Below are 22011 nucleotides of genomic sequence, written 5' to 3'. Positions count from 1 at the left end.
CTTCTGTGTCTGTTTGTACTCATTCATTTGTAACCGATTTAGTTGTGACAAATGACAAATAAGTGGTGCTAAGAAATCTAAGTGTAGGGATATATTTCTCAGGGCACTCTGAAAGAAGCCTTGTTTGTACAGCATACACATTCAATTTGATAAAGTTGAAATGGATTTAATCTGGCACATCCAGAGTTAAATTTATACTGATTGTTCCAAACTTTCTAACATTTTCGGCTCTGGGTTTTCTTGTGAAGCAGAGGTTGAGTTCCTGCCTGACTACATTGCAGATGCATGCCAGATCTTACAATGCATGGATAGGTACAGTATGTTATATCTTCTAACCAGGCACGCAACCATTTGTCACGTTCAACGTTGCAGTTGACTTTAAAGTCGAGACAGGCCGCGTTCCCCTGCTCATACTTGCATGCATCAACTAAGGGTTGCGCGTAACATCATCGACTTCTGTTGGGCACCAGAGTGCATAACATATAGGGCGTGTTTCTGTACTTAGACGTTGCTGACGCCTGACAGATCTTACAATGCCTGGACAGGTATTTTAAATATTAGCTAATGGTGCTGGGAACTCTGGAAAAAAACAAGGTCAAATCATGAAGTCAGTGATCTTCAGTTCGGAAAGTCAGAGCTCTAGAAAGATGCCTGAGTTTCCGAGTTGGATGACGTTCGATTTCTCCCAGTTGGAGCTTGTTTTTTCCCCCGTTTCCAAGCCTTGAACACATTGAAGTCGGAAGTCAGAAAGTTCCCAATTGTTTTGAATTCGGCATAACCACATATGTTATAGCAATTTGTCAGTCGATGACACAGTCGTTGGCATTACACGCAACCATTGGTTGTTGCGTCACCTTAGCTGTGGCGCACGCCCATGATGTGGTTAGCTGATACAAAAATCCCAAACCCCTGGGCAGAGGAACGCATCCCTGACTTCTACAAATCAGGTTTTAGACTAGAGCATCAAAATTGTGATGAATCATGGGGAAATTGTGACTGACGGACTGATCTACAAATAACATTAAGTAGTTATAATGCAGGTGATTTGTAAATCAGTCAGTCTCGACTCGCATTTAAAGTTGGCTCTAATGTTGAATGTGCCCGGATCAATTTTGTCTAGTCCTTTCAGTGTGTTGCATTATGGGTAAAAAATTGTCAGACTTGCGCTAACATGTCAACTGCATGAACTTTACAAAAAAACATGTGATCAAAGGTCAATCCGTTTCTGATAAAGTCACCTTCAAGTTGCTGCAGTTGCTTCTCACCAACTGCACCATGCATTCATCACCTGCATTGTGGGAGGCACTATTTGTCAACCAATCATTAGGGTGTTTTTAGTTGACCCACGCGAATATGACCAGACTTGACTGAACAGGAACCAACTTTGCAGCAATTCTAAAGCTACAGGGGATACAAATGAAATTGATATGAAATTTCACTTTGTGAGTGTGTGCTATGGGGGTACAGAAACGTTTATTTCGCCATTTATAAAGACAAAAAAGCTCAACACTGATCTTGCTGTTGGAAAACCACTAGTGTCGAGACTGTCGCATTTGACCTCGCCGAATTTCGTCTACAGTCACCTTCGTTAGCCTTACTGCTCGAACACACCCAATATTTGTACATCAGTCAGTCACAATTTACCCATGATACATCACGGTTTTGATGCTCTTGAATATGCCATTGGTTGATGCAACGCAACACCTGCGCATCTAATCGGACAGGAACTAGACCAGAATGTATTCATTGCGCACTATCATAGACATCGCATCATTGTGTATGTCCCTTTATGGCGTCTATGAGAGCATGGGCAGCGCTATTGAGGCCATCTCTATTTTTGAAGTAGTCCATTTTCTTCTTCTACTACTTCTATAGGAGTTGGCAAACAAACAGAAAGGGTGCATAGTGCCACCTGTAATGTTCTGTTTGAACAGGTATAAAGCCAAGGTTGACGATTTACTGCCACCTGCACTTATGAAATGTTTGCTCACAAATATAATTAATTGGCTGATCCCTTCTTTAACCCATAGTCCCACCCAGTTGACTACTTCAAAATGGTGAATGTCCTCAATAGCGCTGCCTGTGCTAAAACTGGCTCTTTTTTGGGCCATTAAAGTCCTCTATCTATCTTTAAAGATGAGTCAAGGCTGAATAATCTACAAATCACCTTGCATCATAAATAACTACTCAATATTATTTGTAGATCAGTCAGTCACAATTTACAATTTCTCTCGAACATGGCCATTATGTTGGCTTGACATTATGTTCCAGTCAAACACAGTGCACTGCACAGTGACATTTATGTAAGTTTATTTACCTGAGTGGTAACATAAATACATGGTGAACTTTATAAAATCAATTACAACACCTTCAAGGTACAAGTACAACAAATTACAATTCAATGCATAAAAGATACATAAGAACTTTTCATAAACATTTCCTTTTCAAAACATAGAATATTGTATAAATTTACATTCAGTATACAGTATACACATTTCTCAAATTCCCTTTCCTTTCAGGGGACTGCAAAGTGGTGTTTTTTGCCACATTTTCCTCCTCCACAAAGTCTTGCTTTAAGATGTAAAACAAAATCAGATAAATACATATTTTAAAAAACTTTTCATGCACATTGTTTTTTGTAAACAGTGAGTAGATATTTGCAACATGCATGATTAACCAAGGCCTTGGGCTTTCACTCCAATGCTGTGTTGCTAGGCGACAGGTTCCTCTGTTTGAAATACTGTGTGACCTGTTGCGGCAGCTCAGCCAATACTGATTTGGCTAAAGTTTCCTTCGGAGCCTGTTAGAACATGACAGGAAAATAAAAGTCACATTAGAGATCTCTAAATGTCAATGATTTTAAAATAATAATGCATTCGAATCAACTTTCATCCAGTAAACGTTTTGGGAAGTAAAGCTTTTACTGGATCACTCCATATACTCTGTATTAAAGATGTTTTCATTTCCTGCAGATGGACTGAAGCTACAGATTGCCCACTCCCACAGCCACTTCCACACCCACAGCCACTTCCACAGCCACTACCAATGCTGCTTACATATGTGATTGAAATAAATCCATTACAGCATCATCTCTAATTTGTCTAGCAACAACAACCTGTCGTGGTTTTAACATAGGGATATAACAGTCCTTTTTTCCTGATCTTGTCCACATTCTGATTGTACCCACATTTTTAGACAGGTGTAGACAATTAAAAGATGGAATGTGATCTGATTGTGATCAGGTCTTCCTGACCACCTCCGGAGGTAGTCAGACACGCAGATGTCTGGATAGCTTACAAGTGTAGACAGATCTGGACCGTTTAACCATTTAAATCATAATTATCCCACCCTCTAAAAATCATTGACAGGTGATGCCATTGACTTATGGCATCAATGTGTGTCTTAAAATAAATATTATTTTGAAAGAATATCTGTCAAATACGTTTCATACAGGGAGGGACCAGGATAACTGGTCACAATGCGGACACAGTGGACAGACACGGCTACACTGTGAGTACAATCAGAATGTGGGAATTTATACAATCCTTTTGTTTCACCCTATTAAACATGTGAGACACTCACATTTCGGAAGTCCCTGAAGGGAACAAACTGCACGATGTCTCTGACTGCCTCCTCTCCTGTGTAGGAGCGTAACACGCTGCTGTCCCCATCCAGGAACTCCATGGCAACAAAGTCTGCATTGCCCACTCCAATAATGATGATTGACATGGGGAGTTTGGCTGCCTGAACAATGGCGTGGCGGGTCTCATCCATGTCACTGATCACCCCATCTGTGATGATCAGCAGAGTGAAGTATTGCTGCAGGGGGAGAAAGAGAGAGATGGGTGGAGAGAAGGGGTGATTCATGGACAAATCCACTCAAAAAATCTTATTTTATTTGTTTATTTTATTAGTCTACTGTTGGTACAGTCCCATAATGTTTTGCATGTCAGCAGTCAAGTTTTCAAGATATAGGATTTTCAAGAAGCAAAGTGTCACTTGCCACATCATGAAAACTTGACTGCTGACATGCAAAACATTATGGGACTTTATTATCTGTGGACTAATGAAAAAAATAACAAAATATATTTTTTTGTGGATTTTTCTTTTAAGCTTCGGGGATGATGTGAAGGAGACTTGAAGGTGAATATAATCATGTAGGGACAGAGCAGAAAAGTTTGTTCAGACAGAAATTACATTTAGCCAAAATATATTAAACTGTTCCGTTTAGCCACATGGATTACAGACCGGTTTCAGTATGATGGCTACTGTATAACCACATCTCCGAAGTGACACTGGTGCTGGAATAACAAATTAGGGCTAGATTCAATCGTTATCGCAGAAGTATGGCGGAAGAGCATCGTTATAACTCGATTGAAGTCTTTCGCGAAGACTGCATGCACGGTAAATGCTGCATATGTCGGCTCAATCGGAAATTACCTTCAAATATGTATGCGGATCTTCCACAATACGGATTGAATCCAGCCCTTAATATTAAGGCAATTAATATCAAAGCTCCATGTCCTCATTGTAGACACACATTTATTTAATAGCTTTTGATGTACATGAACTCAAAACACCTTAGAAGAGCACAGGCAGATTACTGATGATTGCATTACATGGTGGAGAAATTGTTGTACACAGGGAGAGGGAAGATGAGAGACAAGATGAGAAGGAGAAAGCAGAAGCTTTAATACTATCCCATTCCACTCCTGCAAAACAGGAGGGTGGGGGAAGGAGGATTTATATAGTCACACAATCCCTGTCTCCTGTTCTTTCTGCTGCAGTTTGCTGATAGTCATATTTAGCATGGAGATTTACATTTGCTCAGCGTGGCATCATAATGAAATCTTCTTCCAGCTGTAAGGCTGGTTAGAGAGCAGACAGCAGCACAGTCACACTGAATTATCACACACGACCTGGAGAATTAACTGACTGGAGCCCAAAAAGACCCACAAGCACAAATGTCAAAGGCTGTTCTGGTCTTAAGGGATCAACAGATTTCTTAATCATACCGCAGCGCGCAGCCAAAGCAGTAACAGCATGTCTGTCTGATTGTCTAGTGTGAGTCAGTGTAAAGCTATGGTCTAATGACCATCATTTCGTCCTGTGGGTTTATTATGGCCAGGTCAAAACCATGAGGGTCAGAGAGAGCAGCACTTGTGCAGGATGAGAGGGCCTCTAGCTGCTTCTCCAAACACAGCCACTGACACAATACCCTCAGCAGTTCCCACGTTCCATGCTCATCTCTATGTAGAGCACTTCAAACATGCCCCCCCCCCCAACTGTGCCTCTATCTTCCAACCCACTGCGGCTTTCTGTTCTCAAAAGGAAACAAAGCAATCTGACTGACATCAAATGCCCTGGTAATCATTAAAATGGGAGGGCTAGACCTATGTTAATAAAAATAATCTGTTTTTTTTATCCCGTCTCTGGTCATTGTCAGTGTCCAGTGCTCTAACTAACAGACCACACAAACATGTCCCTCTGGGTGAGAAAAGCTCCATTAATGCTTGGCTAGGTTTTGCTTTAAGTGTGGAATACAGACATTGAGGCATAAAGTGTGGAATACACACATTCGGAGGCCAGGATTAACTCTCCTGGCCTTCTGGCATGGTTGATGTGATGCTGTGATGCTGAGACATCAAGCCCTGCGGGCCAATGTGTCACAGCTCCCCAACGTCCTCACACTTAGCAGGGGCACTGGGCTAAGAAAAGAGCTGGGGCTGACTTATTTTCATCCTCTTCTCTCACGTGCACACACGCACGCACACACACACACACATACACAGAAGCACACACACACACACACACACACACACTCTACATTCATACAGAAGCAAACGCATGCACACATTCACTGTTTCAATCGCACTCAACGTGCACAAAAATATGTGTGCTTTTACTCACTTAGAGACATACAGACAGGTATAAGTTGACAAGTTCACAAACACAGCAACACACACATGGCTTGGCTGTTGTCTTTACTAACTGCTCTCCAGTAATCTCTGTAGCCTTGTCAGTAGCGTCCTCCCACACAAACACAGTCCCAGAGTCTCAGATATGCTAGCTGTTGCGACCCCTTGCTCGTGCCTGCTTCTCGTCAGAGGGGCCACCAGAGCTGGCCTGTGTTTGATAAAAGCACCCTCTCCCCTGCTGTGGACACTGTGAAGTCTGCTGTACTTTAACAGGCCCGCTCATTAGCAAATCATTATCTAAGGGACAGAGACAGACACAGCTACCTCAGCCGATTTGTACACACTCACACACACACACCCACAATCATTTTCCAAGCCCAGGGACAGACATCTACAGTGCTTAGCAGGTGATTTGTGAGTGCATACGTGCACACACATCAAGGTATTTATCTCTTCCATTTCTTAAACCTTGTGAAGTGAACACAATAGCTAATTTGTCTTGTTTTTACAGTAAATATACCAGCAAATTGCAGTAAAATTATCCTTGGTCTCTCTCTAGTTCTCTCTTGTTTCGCTCATATTCTCTGGGGTGACAGGGTGCAATTAGGGACAAAAAGCTCACAGGAGCCTAAAGGATAATTAATAATAACAAGTTATAACTTCCTCCATACCCACAGGCTGTGTACATCTGAATGTGAAGCCAGGAAACAGAAGGTCCAAAGAGGGGTCTGGACTGTATTTTCACTATTTTCAGGGCATAAGAATGTTATCTATACTCTTAACTGGGACATTCTGTCCTGGTCTGTCTTCCTTCCCTGGAGGAAAATACTTGTTAACTGTCTCATTCTAGCCTGTTCACATACTTAGAAAAAAGGGTTCCAAAATGGTTCTGCGGCTGTCCTCATAGGAGAACCCTTTTTGGTTCCAGGTAGAATTAATTGGGGTTCCATGTAGAATGCTCTGTGGAAAGGGTTCTACGTGGAGCCCAAATGGGTAATACCTGGAATCAAAAGGAGTTCCTCAAATGGTTCTCCTATCGGGACAGCCCAAAAACGCTTTTTGGTTCTAGATAGCACCTTTTTTTCTGAGAGTGTAGAGTTGCTGTCACATCCTTGCGGTCACATTCTCCAGTGCTGCATCTCTGTCAAGAGTCAGATCCCTCACCCGTCACAGAGCAGAGACAGAGAGAGACCATTCTGTTGGACTGCAAAGAGAAAAGAACAGACCTCTAATTCACCTTCTATAAATAACTACAGATATAGGATCTTAATTTGAGCCAGTTTGCTACAGCAGGCAAATAATCCTGCAGCAACAGGAATTGTGAATTATTATGTGGATTATAATTAATGGACATTTTTGTAGGGGTTGATCCATTTTTCAAAAATCAAGTGTGAAATTTCAAAGTGGAAATTACAAACTTCAGAATGTTTTTTAAACTTTAAATACACTACAAGGTATTTAATTGTCTGCATTGCAGGAAAGTTCCCCTGCAACAGGGGGATCAAAATATCATCCTACATCTGTATAATTGAAAGGGGATTTTAATGGCTGCTGTCCTCTTCTCTCCTCTGGGCTGGTAATAAGAGCAGAGAGAAATTGCGAGCGCTGTTCAAAATGCCTCTGCAGACTTTGAACTGACAACTAGAAGCAAAGTTTTCTCACAAAGCAATTAGGATCTCTGCTAGTGCTGGATCCAACTCTCCCTCTTACATACCCTGAGTCCAAAACACACACACACACGCACGCACGCACGCACACACACACACACACACACACACACACACACACACACACACACACACAAAACACACACACACACACAAACCACACACACACACAAAACACACAAAACACACACACACAAAACACACATACACAGCTTGCTGATAGGCCCATGAGAAAAGCAGTAAGGGGACTCATTATTTTCTGATTACAGCATGCTGAGCAGCTCTGAGAGGAACAGACCTGTCTGAGAGACACAGGAAAGAATTGTTCTTAAAGGGAAAGCTGTCCAACGGGCTGAATTCTTTTCATTGTAACTGTGATGACTCCACCAATAAGCTGGAGTCTGTAATGTTTCATAATGCATGAGCAGTAGAGTACAGAGCACTACTGTTGTAAATACAGGGATGAGTGGAAAGTGTTTGAATAGGGTGTGTGTAGAGTAGATTATGTAGTAAATACTCCAGCTATTTTCCATATTGTTAGATATGGCTTTTGAGTTGCTTCAGCTGGGGTGAGGGTATGTTTTCCATGGAAATGTAATCTTTCTTTAAAAACCTCTACCCCGGATCAAGAAGATGTCATGTAAGGACTCAGTGGTAATACCTTTCCAACCGTGTGAATGTTTAACGGTTCTGTGACTTCAGGAGCTCTGGGTTACAGTTGGAAACCTATCACATGGTCAGCCTGTGTGCTACCATAACTGGCCACTCAGGCAGTGGAACAGTGCTCGTGTTTACTACAAAGTGCACCCGCCTCTAAAGTCAATAAGTATTGGTAATGTGGGGGGATTTACATGTCATTTAGAACTGGTAATGTGGGGGGATTTACATGTCATTTAGAACTGGTAATGTGGGGGGATTTACATGTCATTTAGAACTGGTAATGTGGGGGGATTTACATGTCATTTAGAACTGGTAATGTGGGGGGATTTACATGTCATTTAGAACTGGTAATGTGGGGGGATTTACATGTCATTTAGAACTGGTAATGTTGACTCATACTAATGACATGAGTTTGGATGGCCATCTTAAACAGCAAAATTATACATTCAATAGAATGAAAATGGATAAACAATGAAACAATGAAAGTAGTGGTCCTAATAGTGCTAACAAGCACTCACTGCAGCAGTCTCCTGTTGCAGGGCCTGGGTGGCGAAGCGGGCCACATGGGTGATGATGGGGGAGAAGTTGGTTGGGCCGTAGAAGCGGATGTGAGGCAGGCAGGCAGAGTAGGCCTGGGCAATCCCCTCCACACCTGACCACAGGAAACAGGAAACCCACATGGAAACCATGTCATGGAAAATGCTTGACAGCAAACTCAGACTCTACGCAGAGGATTTTAGTATGGTACTTCTCTAATACATTAGACAGAAGTCCAACTCCATTGAAAAAGCAAGAAACCAACTCTGGTAAGTACAGCCTGTAGTAAGGTTTAAAACAGGAGTTACAGATAACATAGTAGTTGCTCACCTTGGCAGAATGGATTGGTCGGGTCAAAGTTGATGGCAAATTCATGAGACACCTGCAGGTTCAGGAGACAAAGAAACAAGCCTCAGGTGCTGAAATGGAAAATTCAGAATGTCCAATGGCTGTGAGAGAGACAGTAGAGGAATGCAGGTGCAGTAGAAATATGAATTTGCATTGTTTAATTGTAACTGGTGAGAAAAGTAGTGAATTGAGTATGTGATCAAATTGTATAATTACCCCCTCCCCCAATTCTGTTTCTGTCACTTTATCTATTCTATTTAGCTTTCCTTCTTGCCAATTCCATTACATACATTCCCATCCCTGCAGTGCCCTTTCCTTCCCATCCCTGCAGTGCCCTTTCATTCCCATCCCTGCAGTGCCCTTTCATTCCCATCCCTGCAGTGCCCTTTCATTCTCATCCCTGCAGTGCCCTTTCATTCCCATCCCTGCAGTGCCCTTTCATTCCCATCCCTGCAGTGCCCTTTCATTCCCATCCCTGCAGTGCCCTTTCATTCCCATCCCTGCAGTGCCCTTTCATTCCCATCCCTGCAGTGCCCTTTCATTCCCATCCCTGCAGTGCCCTTTCATTCCCATCCCTGCAGTGCCCTTTCATTCCCATTCCTGCAGTGCCCTTTCATTCCCATCCCTGCAGTGCCCTTTCATTCCCATTCCTGCAGTGCCCTTTCATTCCCATCCCTGCAGTGCCCTTTCATTCCCATCCCTGCAGTGCCCTTTTATTCCCATCCCTGCAGTGCCCTTCATTACCATTTTTTCAACCTCTTGCTCTCTCCTTCCTCTCGTTTTCTCAGACCACAGATGGGTTAAACCTCCCTAAATGCTTCCCATACAGTATCTGAAAGCAGGGCTAAATATTCTGTCTATTTCTGTTGCTCATCCTCCTCTTCCCTTTGTCCTTTACATCAGTGCAGTGCCATGGCAACCCAGATGGGACGACAGTTGTATAATCATTGGATTATGCATGTATTATACAAACTCTTTATCTCCGTGATAGCGCTCTCTTCCAGTCGCCCTCTTCTCTTTAACACTCCTTTGGCTCTACTTCTATCATATGTAGTGTGCTGTGAAGACACACACTCGCATACAGACAGTACATACACTTACCTTCCAGTCTGGAGGGAGTTGAGCCCCAAATCCCAGAGCAGGAAACATTTTGTCACTGAGGAAGTATTGCAACAGATTGGCAGTGTTGAGCTACTTCATCAAAATTCAACATACAATTTTGCATTACGGAATGTTGCAATACACTTGGGTTGGTACTTTATCATAAACAATTAAACCTACCCACACAATCTGATATTTTGAAGTGACAAAGAATATGACTGAGTAGACACAGGATCAGGAAGAGTTGAAGGGACCTTTTCGTGACTTAAGACTGATGTATTATGAAACATATTATACTGTATGTATCTGTGATATGATCATATTGAGTCCTGTCATTAGTGTTTACTATAACGGGACTCACGTGTCATAGTCCTGGATGATCTGGCCCACAGCCAGGATGGCGGACAGGTACTCGTTGCTGCCCAGAGGATTGATGTAGTGAAGAGAGGAGGGCTCCCGGGGGTTCCCATTAGATGCTGTGAAGTCAATGCCAACCTACAGGAATAGCAAGACGGGAGACACACATGCTCACAAACGCAAACAAAGCCTATAAATCGGTTCAAAATATGAACGGATGTGGAGCGTATAAATAGATTCCGGCCTTATTTCAGGATCCTGTCCTCAGGAAAAGTGACTTCATTCAGAAGGTTACAATATAAACATGCTAATTTGCTCAAAGATTACAACTGACGTTGTAAGTCATGCAGAAGTCATGCAGAAGAACAGCTCCTGGTTGTTAATTAAGAGCGAGATTGACACGATTAAATTAGCAAAAAATGTATAGGTAATCAAATTGTACAACTGAAGATCAACACAGGAGGAAAAGATTGACAGAGAGTGAGTTAAAAGACCAATCTTCATCGTGGTAGCTAGCCAAATTCAAATCTGTCAGCTAGTTTACCGTCTAGCTCTAACTGTTTACTGGTGGTAACCATAGCAACATGGCCACTGAGGCAGCGCTAGCAGTGACAGCAGCAGCGGAGACTGAGAGACTTTCCCCCTGTCACGACTTCTGCCGAAGTCGTTGCCTCTCCTTGTCCGGGCGGTGTTCGGCGGTCGACGTCACCGGCCTTCTAGCCATCATCGATCCATTTTTCATTTTCCATTGGTTTTGTCTTGTCTTCCCACACACCTGTTGTCAATCCCATTCATTACCTGTTGTGTATTTAACCCTCTGTTTCCCCTCATGTGTTTGTCAGAGATTGTTTTATGTCAAGTGTTGATTCTTGGTGTATAGGTGCGCGACGGGTCCTCGTACCCATGTTTATTTTATGTATGTATATTTTCGTGTTTGGAGCATGTTATGTGGACATTTATTAAAAGTCTCCATTTACACTTCGTTTAACTCTCCTGCGCCTGACTTCCCTGCCACCTATACACACGACGTTGACACACCCCTTTTTTTTGAATACCCAGCAGAAATCAAATCAGAGAAAGGAAGAATCAATTTTAAACACAGAATTCTGAGGGAGAACCCAGGAACTTTGTTTGCCGACTGCTCACAAAACAGGACTGTTACAAACCTGTTATTTTACACAGACCAGACTACTGCCTGGCATACAGCTGGAACCAGGCATTTCAGCTGTACCACAAAGAAAGGCATCTGCAAGGGAAGGCAAATCCACATTTCTGAGGACAGCGATAAGGACCAGGAAAACAGGTTTCTGACGGTAAACATGTATCAGAACGGCACTGTCATGGTCCAGGGCAGTGAGGCTGCACTCAGCTCTGTTGTGCAGGACTTCCCCACCTTAAGGAAGATGGCGGAAAGCAAAAAAGAAAAGGACAGCACCCCGACCTCTCCCCTCACCTCAGGCACCCCAACAGCAGGGCTATCCTCCCCCCTGCCTGCCTACAACCACCAGAGCCAAGACCACACTACCATCAGCCTGTTGAGAGACAGGCTGGCTGTGATAGAGGTATGGGTTACTGAGCTGAAGGAGCAGCCCCCCAGCTACACCACCACCAGCCCAGACACAGAGCTTCTACAGGACCAGATCAACCAGAGCAGGACCCAGCTGAAGAACTCTGTCCAGGAGCTGAGAGAGAGCCTTACCACAGCGCTTGAGGAGGTAAAGGCCACCATGAGAGAGCTGGTGCGGGTAAAGGAGGAGATGGCAAAGGAGTTGTCTGTCATCAAGAGCGTGCTACAGCACAGAGAACAGACTGTAGAGACTCCCAGAGAGAAGCTGCAGCCCCCCTCACCCCCCCCCCCCCATACCGACAACACTTTACCCACAACCCCAGTCAACAAGGAGGCTCACATGGAGACACCTACTACAGAGAGAAGCTCTCTGCCCCCCCCCCCCCGACACACCCCCACACACACCTCCATGTACACAGGCCCTGTGTACTCCAGCCCGAGACCGTAAACGCACTAATCTGGTAAAACCCACTGAGGTGGCCATCCTCATTGACTCAAATGGGAAATTCATCCAAGAAGATAAACTCTTCCTCCAACACAAGGTGTGCAAAATATGGTGCCCAAAAACACAGGAAGCACTCCACATCCTGTGCCAGTCTGACTTTGGCACAGCAGGCCACATTATTATTCACACCGGCACCACCAACCTGCGAGAGGAGCAGGAGAGAGTAGGCAGCCTGGTCAACAGAGTAGAGGAGAGAGGAGCAGGAGAGAGTAGGCAGCCTGGTCAACAGAGTAGCAGAGAGAGGAGCAGGAGAGAGTAGGCAGCCTGGTCAACAGAGTAGAGGAGAGAGGAGCAGGAGAGAGTAGGCAGCCTGGTCAACAGAGTAGCAGAGAGAGGAGCAGGAGAGAGTAGGCAGCCTGGTCAACAGAGTAGCAGAGAGAGGAGCAGGAGAGAGTAGGCAGCCTGGTCAACAGAGTAGCAGAGAGGGCCTCTGAGCGGTTCCCCAACTCCCACATCACCATCTCCACTCTGCTGCCCCGCAAAGACTTTCATCCCCGTACCATTCAGAAAGTCAACGCTGACATCACCAGAGGGTGTGGCCTACTCCCGAACGTACACGTTGCTCACCACCCAACAATCACCCGAGCATCTGCACGACCACTCCCACCTGAGGAAGCAGACAGTAGGGATGTTTGCCAAGTCTCTAAAGGACGTGGCACTTGGTAGACAAACACCCCATGCCGCACTGGACAGAGGACCACCCAGAGACCCCTACCAGAACACTGCACCACCAAGGAGCCCCAGGCCCATTCAACGCCACACCAGCACCCCACAGGCCCCACCCACCACCAGAGCATCACCACTTCCATCGGCTTAGCCAGACCGGACCGGGCCCAGCCTACTACCCCGCACCAGACCACCACCCCTACCAGACCAGAGAGGAAGCCCCACGGCCCAGAACTGGCCCTCCTCCACTCCACAGGGCCCAACAGCAGGACCAGCGCAGCTACGCGGAGGTCAGTGGCCTGCTGGAGGTCATTTTGCAGGGCTCTGGTAGTGCTCCTCCTTGCACAAAGGCGGAGGTAGCGGTCCTGCTGCTGGGTTGTTGCCCTCCTACGGCCTCCTCCACGTCTCCTGATGTACTGGCCTGTCTCCTGGTAGCGCCTCCATGCTCTGGACACTACGCTGACAGACACAGCAAACCTTCTTGCCACAGTTCGCATTGATGTGCCATCCTGGATGAGCTGCACTACCTGAGCCACTTGTGTGGGTTGTAGACTCCGTCTCATGCTACCACTAGAGTGAGAGCACCGCCAGCATTCAAAATTGACCAAAACATCAGCCAGGAAGCATAGGAACTGAGAAGTGGTCTGTGGTCACCACCTGCAGAATCACTCCTTTTTTGGGGGTGTCTTGCTAATTGCCTATAATTTCCACCTTTTGTCTATTCCATTTGCACAACAGCATGTGAAATTTATTGTCAATCAGTGTTGCTTCCTAAGTGGACAGTTTGATTTCACAGAAGTGTGATTGACTTGGAGTTACATTGTGTTGTTTAAGTGTTCCCTTTATTTTTTTGAGCAGTGTATATAACAGAAAGAATGTTAGCTGTTATCCTGTTTCTCACTCAACTTATTAGTTAGTAGTTACTGTATTTCTGACTGCTATTCTTTCTTTTTGCAACATGAAATCACTATCAGTTAGCATGTGGAACATTCAGGGCCTAAACTCATCAACCTTTGGACTGAAGAGTTTAGCACTGGAGTTCAACAACAATCTTAAGGATGTTGATGTCATCATTCTGCAGGAGACATGGTGTAAGGCTGACATTGTCACTCACTGCCCCACAGGCTACAGAGAGGTAATTGTGCCGTCACAAAAACACAGCTCTGTCAATAGAGGCAGAGACTCTGAAGGACTGATCATTTGGTACAAATCCGAACTACATCTAATCGATCCCCTCAAAATTGGCAAATATCACATTTGGTTAAAACTGAAAAAATAACTTGTACTGACAGAAAAAGATGTGTTCCTTTGCGCAATATATATCCCCCCCTCAGAATCCCCATATTACTCAGAGGAGATCTTCCCCACCCTTGAGGAAGAGACGTGCCATTTCCAGGCCCAGGGAAATGTGCTCATCTGTGGGGACACAAATGCGCACACAGGAACACTACCTGATCTAACGAGCACACGAGGGGACAGCTTTATTACAGGCCATACTGTTTCTAACTGTCTTCATCTCCCCCATAGAAACAACAGTGACAGCACCGTCAACAAAAACGGAAGTGATCTGTTGCAGCTCTGTAGAAGCTTGGGTCTGTACGTTGTCAATGGTAGGTTACGGGGGGACTCTTTGGGGAGATTCACCTACTGCTCACCTCTTGGCCACAGTACAGTAGACTATATGATCACAGACATTGACCCTTTCTCTCTCAGCTCATTCACTGTCAAGCCACTAACACCTCTGTCTGATCACAGCCAAATTACGTTGTTCCTCAAAAGAACAGACATGGAAACAACCACACATTCACAGCCCAGTAAGCTGTACAACATCAGAAATTCATACAGATGGGCCCAAAACAGCACAGAAGAATACCAGAAAGCAACCTGGAACCAAAATATCCAAACACTCTTAGATAACTTTCTGGATACCACATTCACTCACAGTAAAGAAGGCATCAATCTAGCAGTACAAAACATCAACTATATATTCAGGAAAACGGCAAAAGAAGCACAATTGAAATTGATAAAAAACAAAACAAAAAAGATCACAGATGACAACTGGTTTTATAAGGAAAAAACTTAGAACACTATCCAACCAAAAGCACAGAGACCCAAATAATGGTGAATTACGCCTTCATTACTGTGAGACTTTAAAACTCTATAAACGTACATTCAGAACCAAAAAAGCACAGTACAACAGCAAGCAGCTGACACTAATTGAGGAGTCCATAAACACACACAACTTCTGGCAAAATTGGGAAAAACTAAAAAAATCTAAACAAGAGGAATTAGCGATACAAAATGGTGACATATGGACAACCCATTTTAAAACACTCTACAACACCGTTCAAATTGACACAAACGCAGAACAACGCCAAATTCATGAGAAGTTGAATGGATTAGAAAAAGCTATAAAGGACAATCAAAATCCACTGGACTCCCCAATTACTGACCAGGAGCTCTATAAGAAACTTCAGGCTCTCAAATATAAAAAGGCATGTGGACCTGATGGCATCCTAAATGAGATGCTCAAACTCACTAGTGCAAAATTTCAATTGGCTTTATTAAAACTGTTTAATTTGATCCTGAGTGTAGGTTATTTCCCTGACATCTGGAATCAAGGACTCATAACACCAATCTTTAAGAACGGAGACAAATTTGACCCTAACAATTACAGAGGCATTTGTGTGAACAGTAACCTGGGGAAGGTTTTCTGTAGTATTATCAATGTAAGAGTTCTAAACTTCCTTAATAAGCACAATGTCTTCAGTAAAAGCCAAATTGGATTTATACCAAAACATTGCACAACTGATCATATTTACACCGGGGGACAAACACCCCATTGAAACCCTGGGACAAACACCCCATTGAAACCCTGCATGCAGAGTTCTGTAAGATTCTCATACATGTCCAGAGGAAAACTACAAACAATGCATACAGGGCAGAATTAGGCCAATATCCACTAATAATAAAAACTCCAAAAAGAGCAATTAAGTTTTGGAAACATCTAAAATACAGTGACCCCCTCTCATATCATTACCAAGCCCTGCAATGCCAAGAGCTGAGCAAAGAAAAGACTCCCCTCATCCAGCTGGTCCTGGGGCTGAGTTCACAAACCTGTTCTACTAACACACTGAAGCCTCAGGACCAGCACATCAATCAGAATAAACCAAATTACAATACAGTCAAAACAAAACTACATTGCTTATTGGGAAACACAAGCACAAACACAAAGCAAAATGCAGTGCTATCTGGCCCTAAATCGACAGTACACCGGGGCTAAATATTTGACTATGGTTACTGATCAAAACCTTAGAAAAACCTTGACAAAGTACAGGCTCAGTGAGCACAGCCTTGCCATTGAGAAGGGTAGACACAGAAAAACCTGGCTCCCTGTAGAGGAAAGGCTGTGCAACCACTGCACAACAGCAGAACCTGAGACGGAGCTGCATTTCCTGACAAAATGTCAAAAATATAAAACAATTAGAGAGTGTCGTTTTCCCAAATTTGAAACCCTTATTCAAGGTTTCAAGACCTCTCTGATGAGGATAGGCTACCCGTCCTGTTGGGGGAGGACGCAGAGAGCAGTGGGTTGGCAGCGCACTACATTGCTGCCTGCCTTAAGTTGAGGGACAGTGTCTGACAGACCAATCAACCTGCACATGTCCTCTACTGTATGCTTATTGTTATTGTTGAATGTATGGTTATTTTGACCCTTGGTTATTGTTGTCCCGTTGACAACTTTGATTCTCTTTTTTTTTTTTGTGTGTGTGTTTTTATATTGTAAATATCTAAAATACGCTTTGGCAATATGTACATTGTTACGTCATATGAGAGAGAGAGAGAGAGAGAGAGAGAGAGAGAGAGAGAGAGAGAGAGAGAGAGAGAGAGAGAGAGAGAGAGAGAGAGAGAGAGAGAGAGAGAGAGAGAGAGAGAGAGAGAGAGAGAGAGAGAGAGAGAGAGAGAGAGAGAGAGAGAGAGAGAGAGAGAGAGAGAGAGAGAGAGAGAGAGAGAGAGAGAGAGAGAGAGAGAGAGAGAGAGAGAGAGAGAGAGAGAGAGAGAGAGAGAGAGAGAGAGAGAGAGAGAGAGAGAGAGAGAGAGAGAGAGAGAGAGAGAGGTCTTATGCCCGACCGCATGCGTCTCAATCAAGCTCTAGGTAAGATGATGAGTGTGCTGATCAGGCAACTGACTCACATCTTCAGCTTTAACTCCCTTTAGTACAGATGAAGTACCACACTGTTTCTTAAACATATCTCTAACCTTTGTTACACTCTTAGAAAAAAAGGTGCTATCCAGAACCTAAATGGGTTCTCGTATGGGGACAGTCGAAGAACCCTTTTCTATAAAAGTGTAGAGCTTCCCGAAAGAACTGTCCCCATAGGAGAACCCTTTTAGCTAATGTACAATCAGATGACCTTATAGATGAACACTGTTCTACTGAGGACATCTCCTCACCGCAGGCCTGACCTTTAAGCTGGTTTGACCAGTGTTGTAATACTGCTTTTATTACAATGTTATAAATATTGTGCTATATAGTCAAGAAGGTTTTTCCTGCAACTACCACAAACACTGTTTTCTTCAGTTCCAGTTTCTTCAGTTCTCCTCATCTGCATCTCTGTAGAGAAGATTTCCCCTCGAACAGATTAGCATTAACAGATGCAGATGCATGCTAAGTATAATTGAATTACGTGGAACAGAGAGAGAGAGCCCTGGGTCTCTCACAAAAGAAAACAGAGAGAGAGAGAGAGAAAACAGATTAAGAGAACTGCAGCAAGCACAGTTGAGGATTTAGATTCACATTCCTTCCCAAACACCAATCTCGACTGAATTATAACATGCTGGTGAACTATTTAAATATTTGAATTATCATAGTGGATTAAGGTAATGGTGTTATAATCTTACTGGGGGTTTGAACACATTTAAAAATAAAAAAAATAAGGATATACATAATTTGACCCAGTAGAAATAGGAGTATCTCCTCTTTTAAAATCAGATACATTTAATAAGACTGTCAGGAATCATTGCACATTTCCTAGGTTTTAGAAAATGTAAACTAAAAGACAAAATCTTATGGATACAGTACAAACACAAATTCCATTGGTCTCTCAAGGGTGACCTATAAGATGTAGCCACCTAAAGCCAAACCATCAAGTTGTGTCTTTCCAGTCATACCCCTATATTGTTTTCTGTCTCTCTCTCTCTTTCATTCTTGCAAAGACAGTCTCCTCTGGCACAAAACACAGTAACTATGGAAACACAAATGTTATATTTGCTGATAAAAAAAATCTGACAATAACATTGGGATAAAATAATTGGTTGAACAGGACCACACATAACCTGCTCATCAGAACAATGTCTGTGGTCCACAACCACATAAATAAACACAACTAGTCACATACAGGTAACTAAATAGTTGTGGCAAGATGGAACAAGTTAATATTACCATTCAGGGAATAATAAAAAAACAGGTGGAGTTTTTTTGTGGCTACAAAGTATCTACAGAATATGGGCATAAAAGTCTACATTCTCTCTTGGTATGTACTAAAGTATTTACAGTATGCAACAACATGTCATCATGGAGGTAACAGTTGTTTTTACACGTTTCTAAACCCTGGGTGCTGAGAACATAGATAAAACACATATTTTTGCAGAACAAAGGGCACAGTTCCTCTGAGTATTCCACGGTAGCACGGATACGTGAGTGTTGGAGGTGTAAAGTGTTTCAGCACCATTGGAGATAAATACCCTGGCTGGCCAATAACGGAGCACTGACACAAAGGTGTGACATCACCAGGGACGCACAAAGTTTCTCCCATCAGCCTGAGCCAAAAATAGACCAATGATGATTTTATCCTACTACAGAAAATTCTGAACCTACCATGTTTCCAAAGATGTACAGTACTGTAAGGTGCATTTAATGAATGAAGTAGTACACCACCGTTCAAAAGTTTGGGGTCACTTAGAAATGTTCTTGTTTTTGAAAGAAAATATAAAAAATTGTCCATTAAAGCTCAGTTGTGCACCGGGGCCTCCCACTCCTCTTTCTATTCTGGTTAGAGCCAGTTTGCACTGTTCTATGAAGGGAGTAGTACACAGCGTTGTACGAGATCTTCAGTTTCTTGGCAATTTCTCACATGGAATAGCCTTCATTTCTCAGAACAAGAATAGACTAACGGCCTCCCGGGTGGCGCAGTGGTCTAGAGCACTGCATCACAGTGCTATGCTGCGCCACCAGAGTCTGGGTTCGCGCCCAGGCTCTGTCGCAGCCGGCCGCGACCGGGAGGTCCGTGGGGCGACGCACAATTGGCTTAGCGTCGTCCGGGTTAGGGAGGGTTTGGCCGGTAGGGATATCCTTGTCTCATCGCGCTCCAGCGACTCCTGTGGCGGGCCGGGCGCAGTGCGCGCTAACTGAGGGGGGCGGGTGCACGGTGTTTCCTCCGACACATTGGTGCGGCTGGCTTCCGGGTTGGAGGCGCGCTGTGTTAAGAAGCAGTGCGGCTTGGTTGGGTTGTGCTTCGGAGGACGCATGACTTTCGACCTTCGTCTCTCCCGAGCCCGTACGGGAGTTGTAGCGATGAGACAAGATAGTAATTACTAGCGATTGGATACCACGAAAATTGGGGAGAAAAGGGGATAAAATTTAAAAAAAAAAAAGAATAAAAAAAAAAAAAGAATAGACTAACGAGTTTCAGAAGAAGGTTCTTAGTTTCTGGCCATTTTGAGCCTGTAATCGAACCCACAAATGCTGATGCTCCAGATACTCAACTAGTCTAAAGAAGGCCAGTTTTATTGCTTCTTTAATCAGTACAACAGTTTTCAGCTGTGCTAACATAATTGCAAAAGGGTTTTCTAATGATCAATTAGCCTTTTAAAATGATAAACTTGGATTAGCTAACACAACGTGCCATTGGAACACAGGAGGGATGGTGGCTGATAATGGGCCTCTGTACGCCTATGTAGATATTCCATTAAAAATCAGCCATTTCCAGCTATAATAGTCATTTACAACATTAATAACGTTTACACTGTATTTCTGATCTATTTGATGTTATTTTAACGGACAGAAAATGTATATATACAGTGGGGAGAACAAGTATTTGATACACTGCCGATTTTGCAGGTTTTCCTACTTACAAAGCATGTAGAGGTCTGTAATTTTTATCATAGGTACACTTCAACTGTGAGAGACGGAATCTAAAACAAAAATCCCGAAAATCACATTGTATGATTTTTAAGTAATTAATTAGCATTTTATTGAAAGACATAAGTATTTGATACATCAGAAAAGCAGAACTTAATATTTGGTACTGAATCCTTTGTTTGCAATTACAGAGATCATACGTTTCCTGTAGTTCTTGACCAGGTTTGCACACACTGCAGCAGGGATTTTGGCCCACTCCTCCATACAGACCTTCTCCAGATCCTTCAGGTTTCGGGGCTGTCGCTGGGCAATACGGACTTTCAGCTCCCTCCAAAGATTTTTTATTGGGTTCAGGTCTGGAGACTGGCTAGGCCACTCCAGGACCTTGAGATACTTCTTACGGAGCCACTCCTTAGTTGCCCTGGCTGTGTGCTTCGTGTCGTTGTCATGCTGGAAGACCCAGCCACGACCCATCATCAATGCTCTTACTGAGGGAAGGAGGTTGTTGGCTAAGATCTCGCAATACATGGCCCCATCCATCCTCCCCTCAATACGGTGCAGTCGTCCTGTCCCCTTTGCAGAAAAGCATCCCCAAAGAATGATGTTTCCACCTCCATGCTTCACGGTTGGGATGGTGTTCTTGGGGTTGTACTCATCCTTCTTCTTCCTCCAAACACGGCGAGTGGAGTTTAGACCAAAAAGCTCTATTTTTGAATCATCAGACCACATGACCTTCTCCCATTCCTCCTCTGGATCATCCAGATGGTCATTGGCAAACTTCAGACGGGCCTGGACATGCGCCTGCTTGAGCAGGGGGACCTTGTGTGCGCTGCAGGATTTTAATCCATGACGGCGTAGTGTGTTACTAATGGTTTTCTTTGAGACTGTGGTCCCAGCTCTCTTCAGGTCATTGACCAGGTCCTGCCGTGTAGTTCTGGGCTGATCCCTCACCTTCCTCATGATCATTGATGCCCCACGAGGTGAGATCTTGCATGGAGCCCCAGACCGAGGGTGATTGACCATCATCTTGAACTTCTTCTATTTTCTTCTATTTTCTAATAATTGCGCCAACAGTTGTTGCCTTCTCACCAAGCTGCTTGCCTATTGTCCTGTAGCCCATCCCAGCCTTGTGCAGGTCTACAATTTTATCCTTGATGTCCTTACACAGCTCTCTGGTCTTGGCCATTGTGGAGAGGTTGGAGTCTGTTTGATTGAGTGTGTGGACAGGTGTCTTTTATACAGGTAACGAGTTCAAACAGGTGCAGTTAATACAGGTAATGAGTGGAGAACAGGAGGGCTTCTTAAAGAAAAACTAACAGGTCTGTGAGAGCCGGAATTCTTACTGGTTGGTAGGTGATCAAATACTTATGTCATGCAATAAAATGCAAATGAATTACTTAAAAATCATACAATGTGATTTTCTGGATTTTTGTTTTAGATTCCGTCTCTCACAGTTGAAGTGTACCTATGATAAAAATTACAGACCTCTACATGCTTTGTAAGTAGGAAAACCTGCAAAATCGGCAGTGTATCAAATACTTGTT

The 22011-nt window shown here is 43.7% G+C and overlaps 1 protein-coding gene across 2 annotated transcripts in view; it reads right to left on the bottom strand.

The window, feature by feature from the left end:
• Window positions 1–2293: 2293 nt before the first annotated feature.
• Window positions 2294–22011, bottom strand: part of cpne2 (copine II) — a 33711-nt gene continuing 13993 nt past the window's right edge. For both annotated transcript variants that reach the window (XM_071416980.1, XM_071416981.1), the window contains 6 exons: window positions 10593–10726; window positions 10232–10286; window positions 9113–9164; window positions 8764–8897; window positions 3583–3819; window positions 2294–2800 (listed from right to left, as the gene is read on the bottom strand). In XM_071416980.1, coding sequence (XP_071273081.1) covers window positions 2693–2800; window positions 3583–3819; window positions 8764–8897; window positions 9113–9164; window positions 10232–10286; window positions 10593–10726 — 720 coding nt within the window. In that variant the 3' untranslated portion in view covers window positions 2294–2692. The remainder of the gene's footprint in view (window positions 2801–3582; window positions 3820–8763; window positions 8898–9112; window positions 9165–10231; window positions 10287–10592; window positions 10727–22011) is intronic.

This window comes from Salvelinus alpinus, chromosome 9 (assembly GCF_045679555.1).
Source record: "Salvelinus alpinus chromosome 9, SLU_Salpinus.1, whole genome shotgun sequence".
Lineage (NCBI taxonomy): Eukaryota > Metazoa > Chordata > Actinopteri > Salmoniformes > Salmonidae > Salvelinus > Salvelinus alpinus.
The sequence above is the reverse complement of the archived record's forward strand: the minus strand, read 5'-3'. Positions and strand labels throughout refer to the sequence as shown.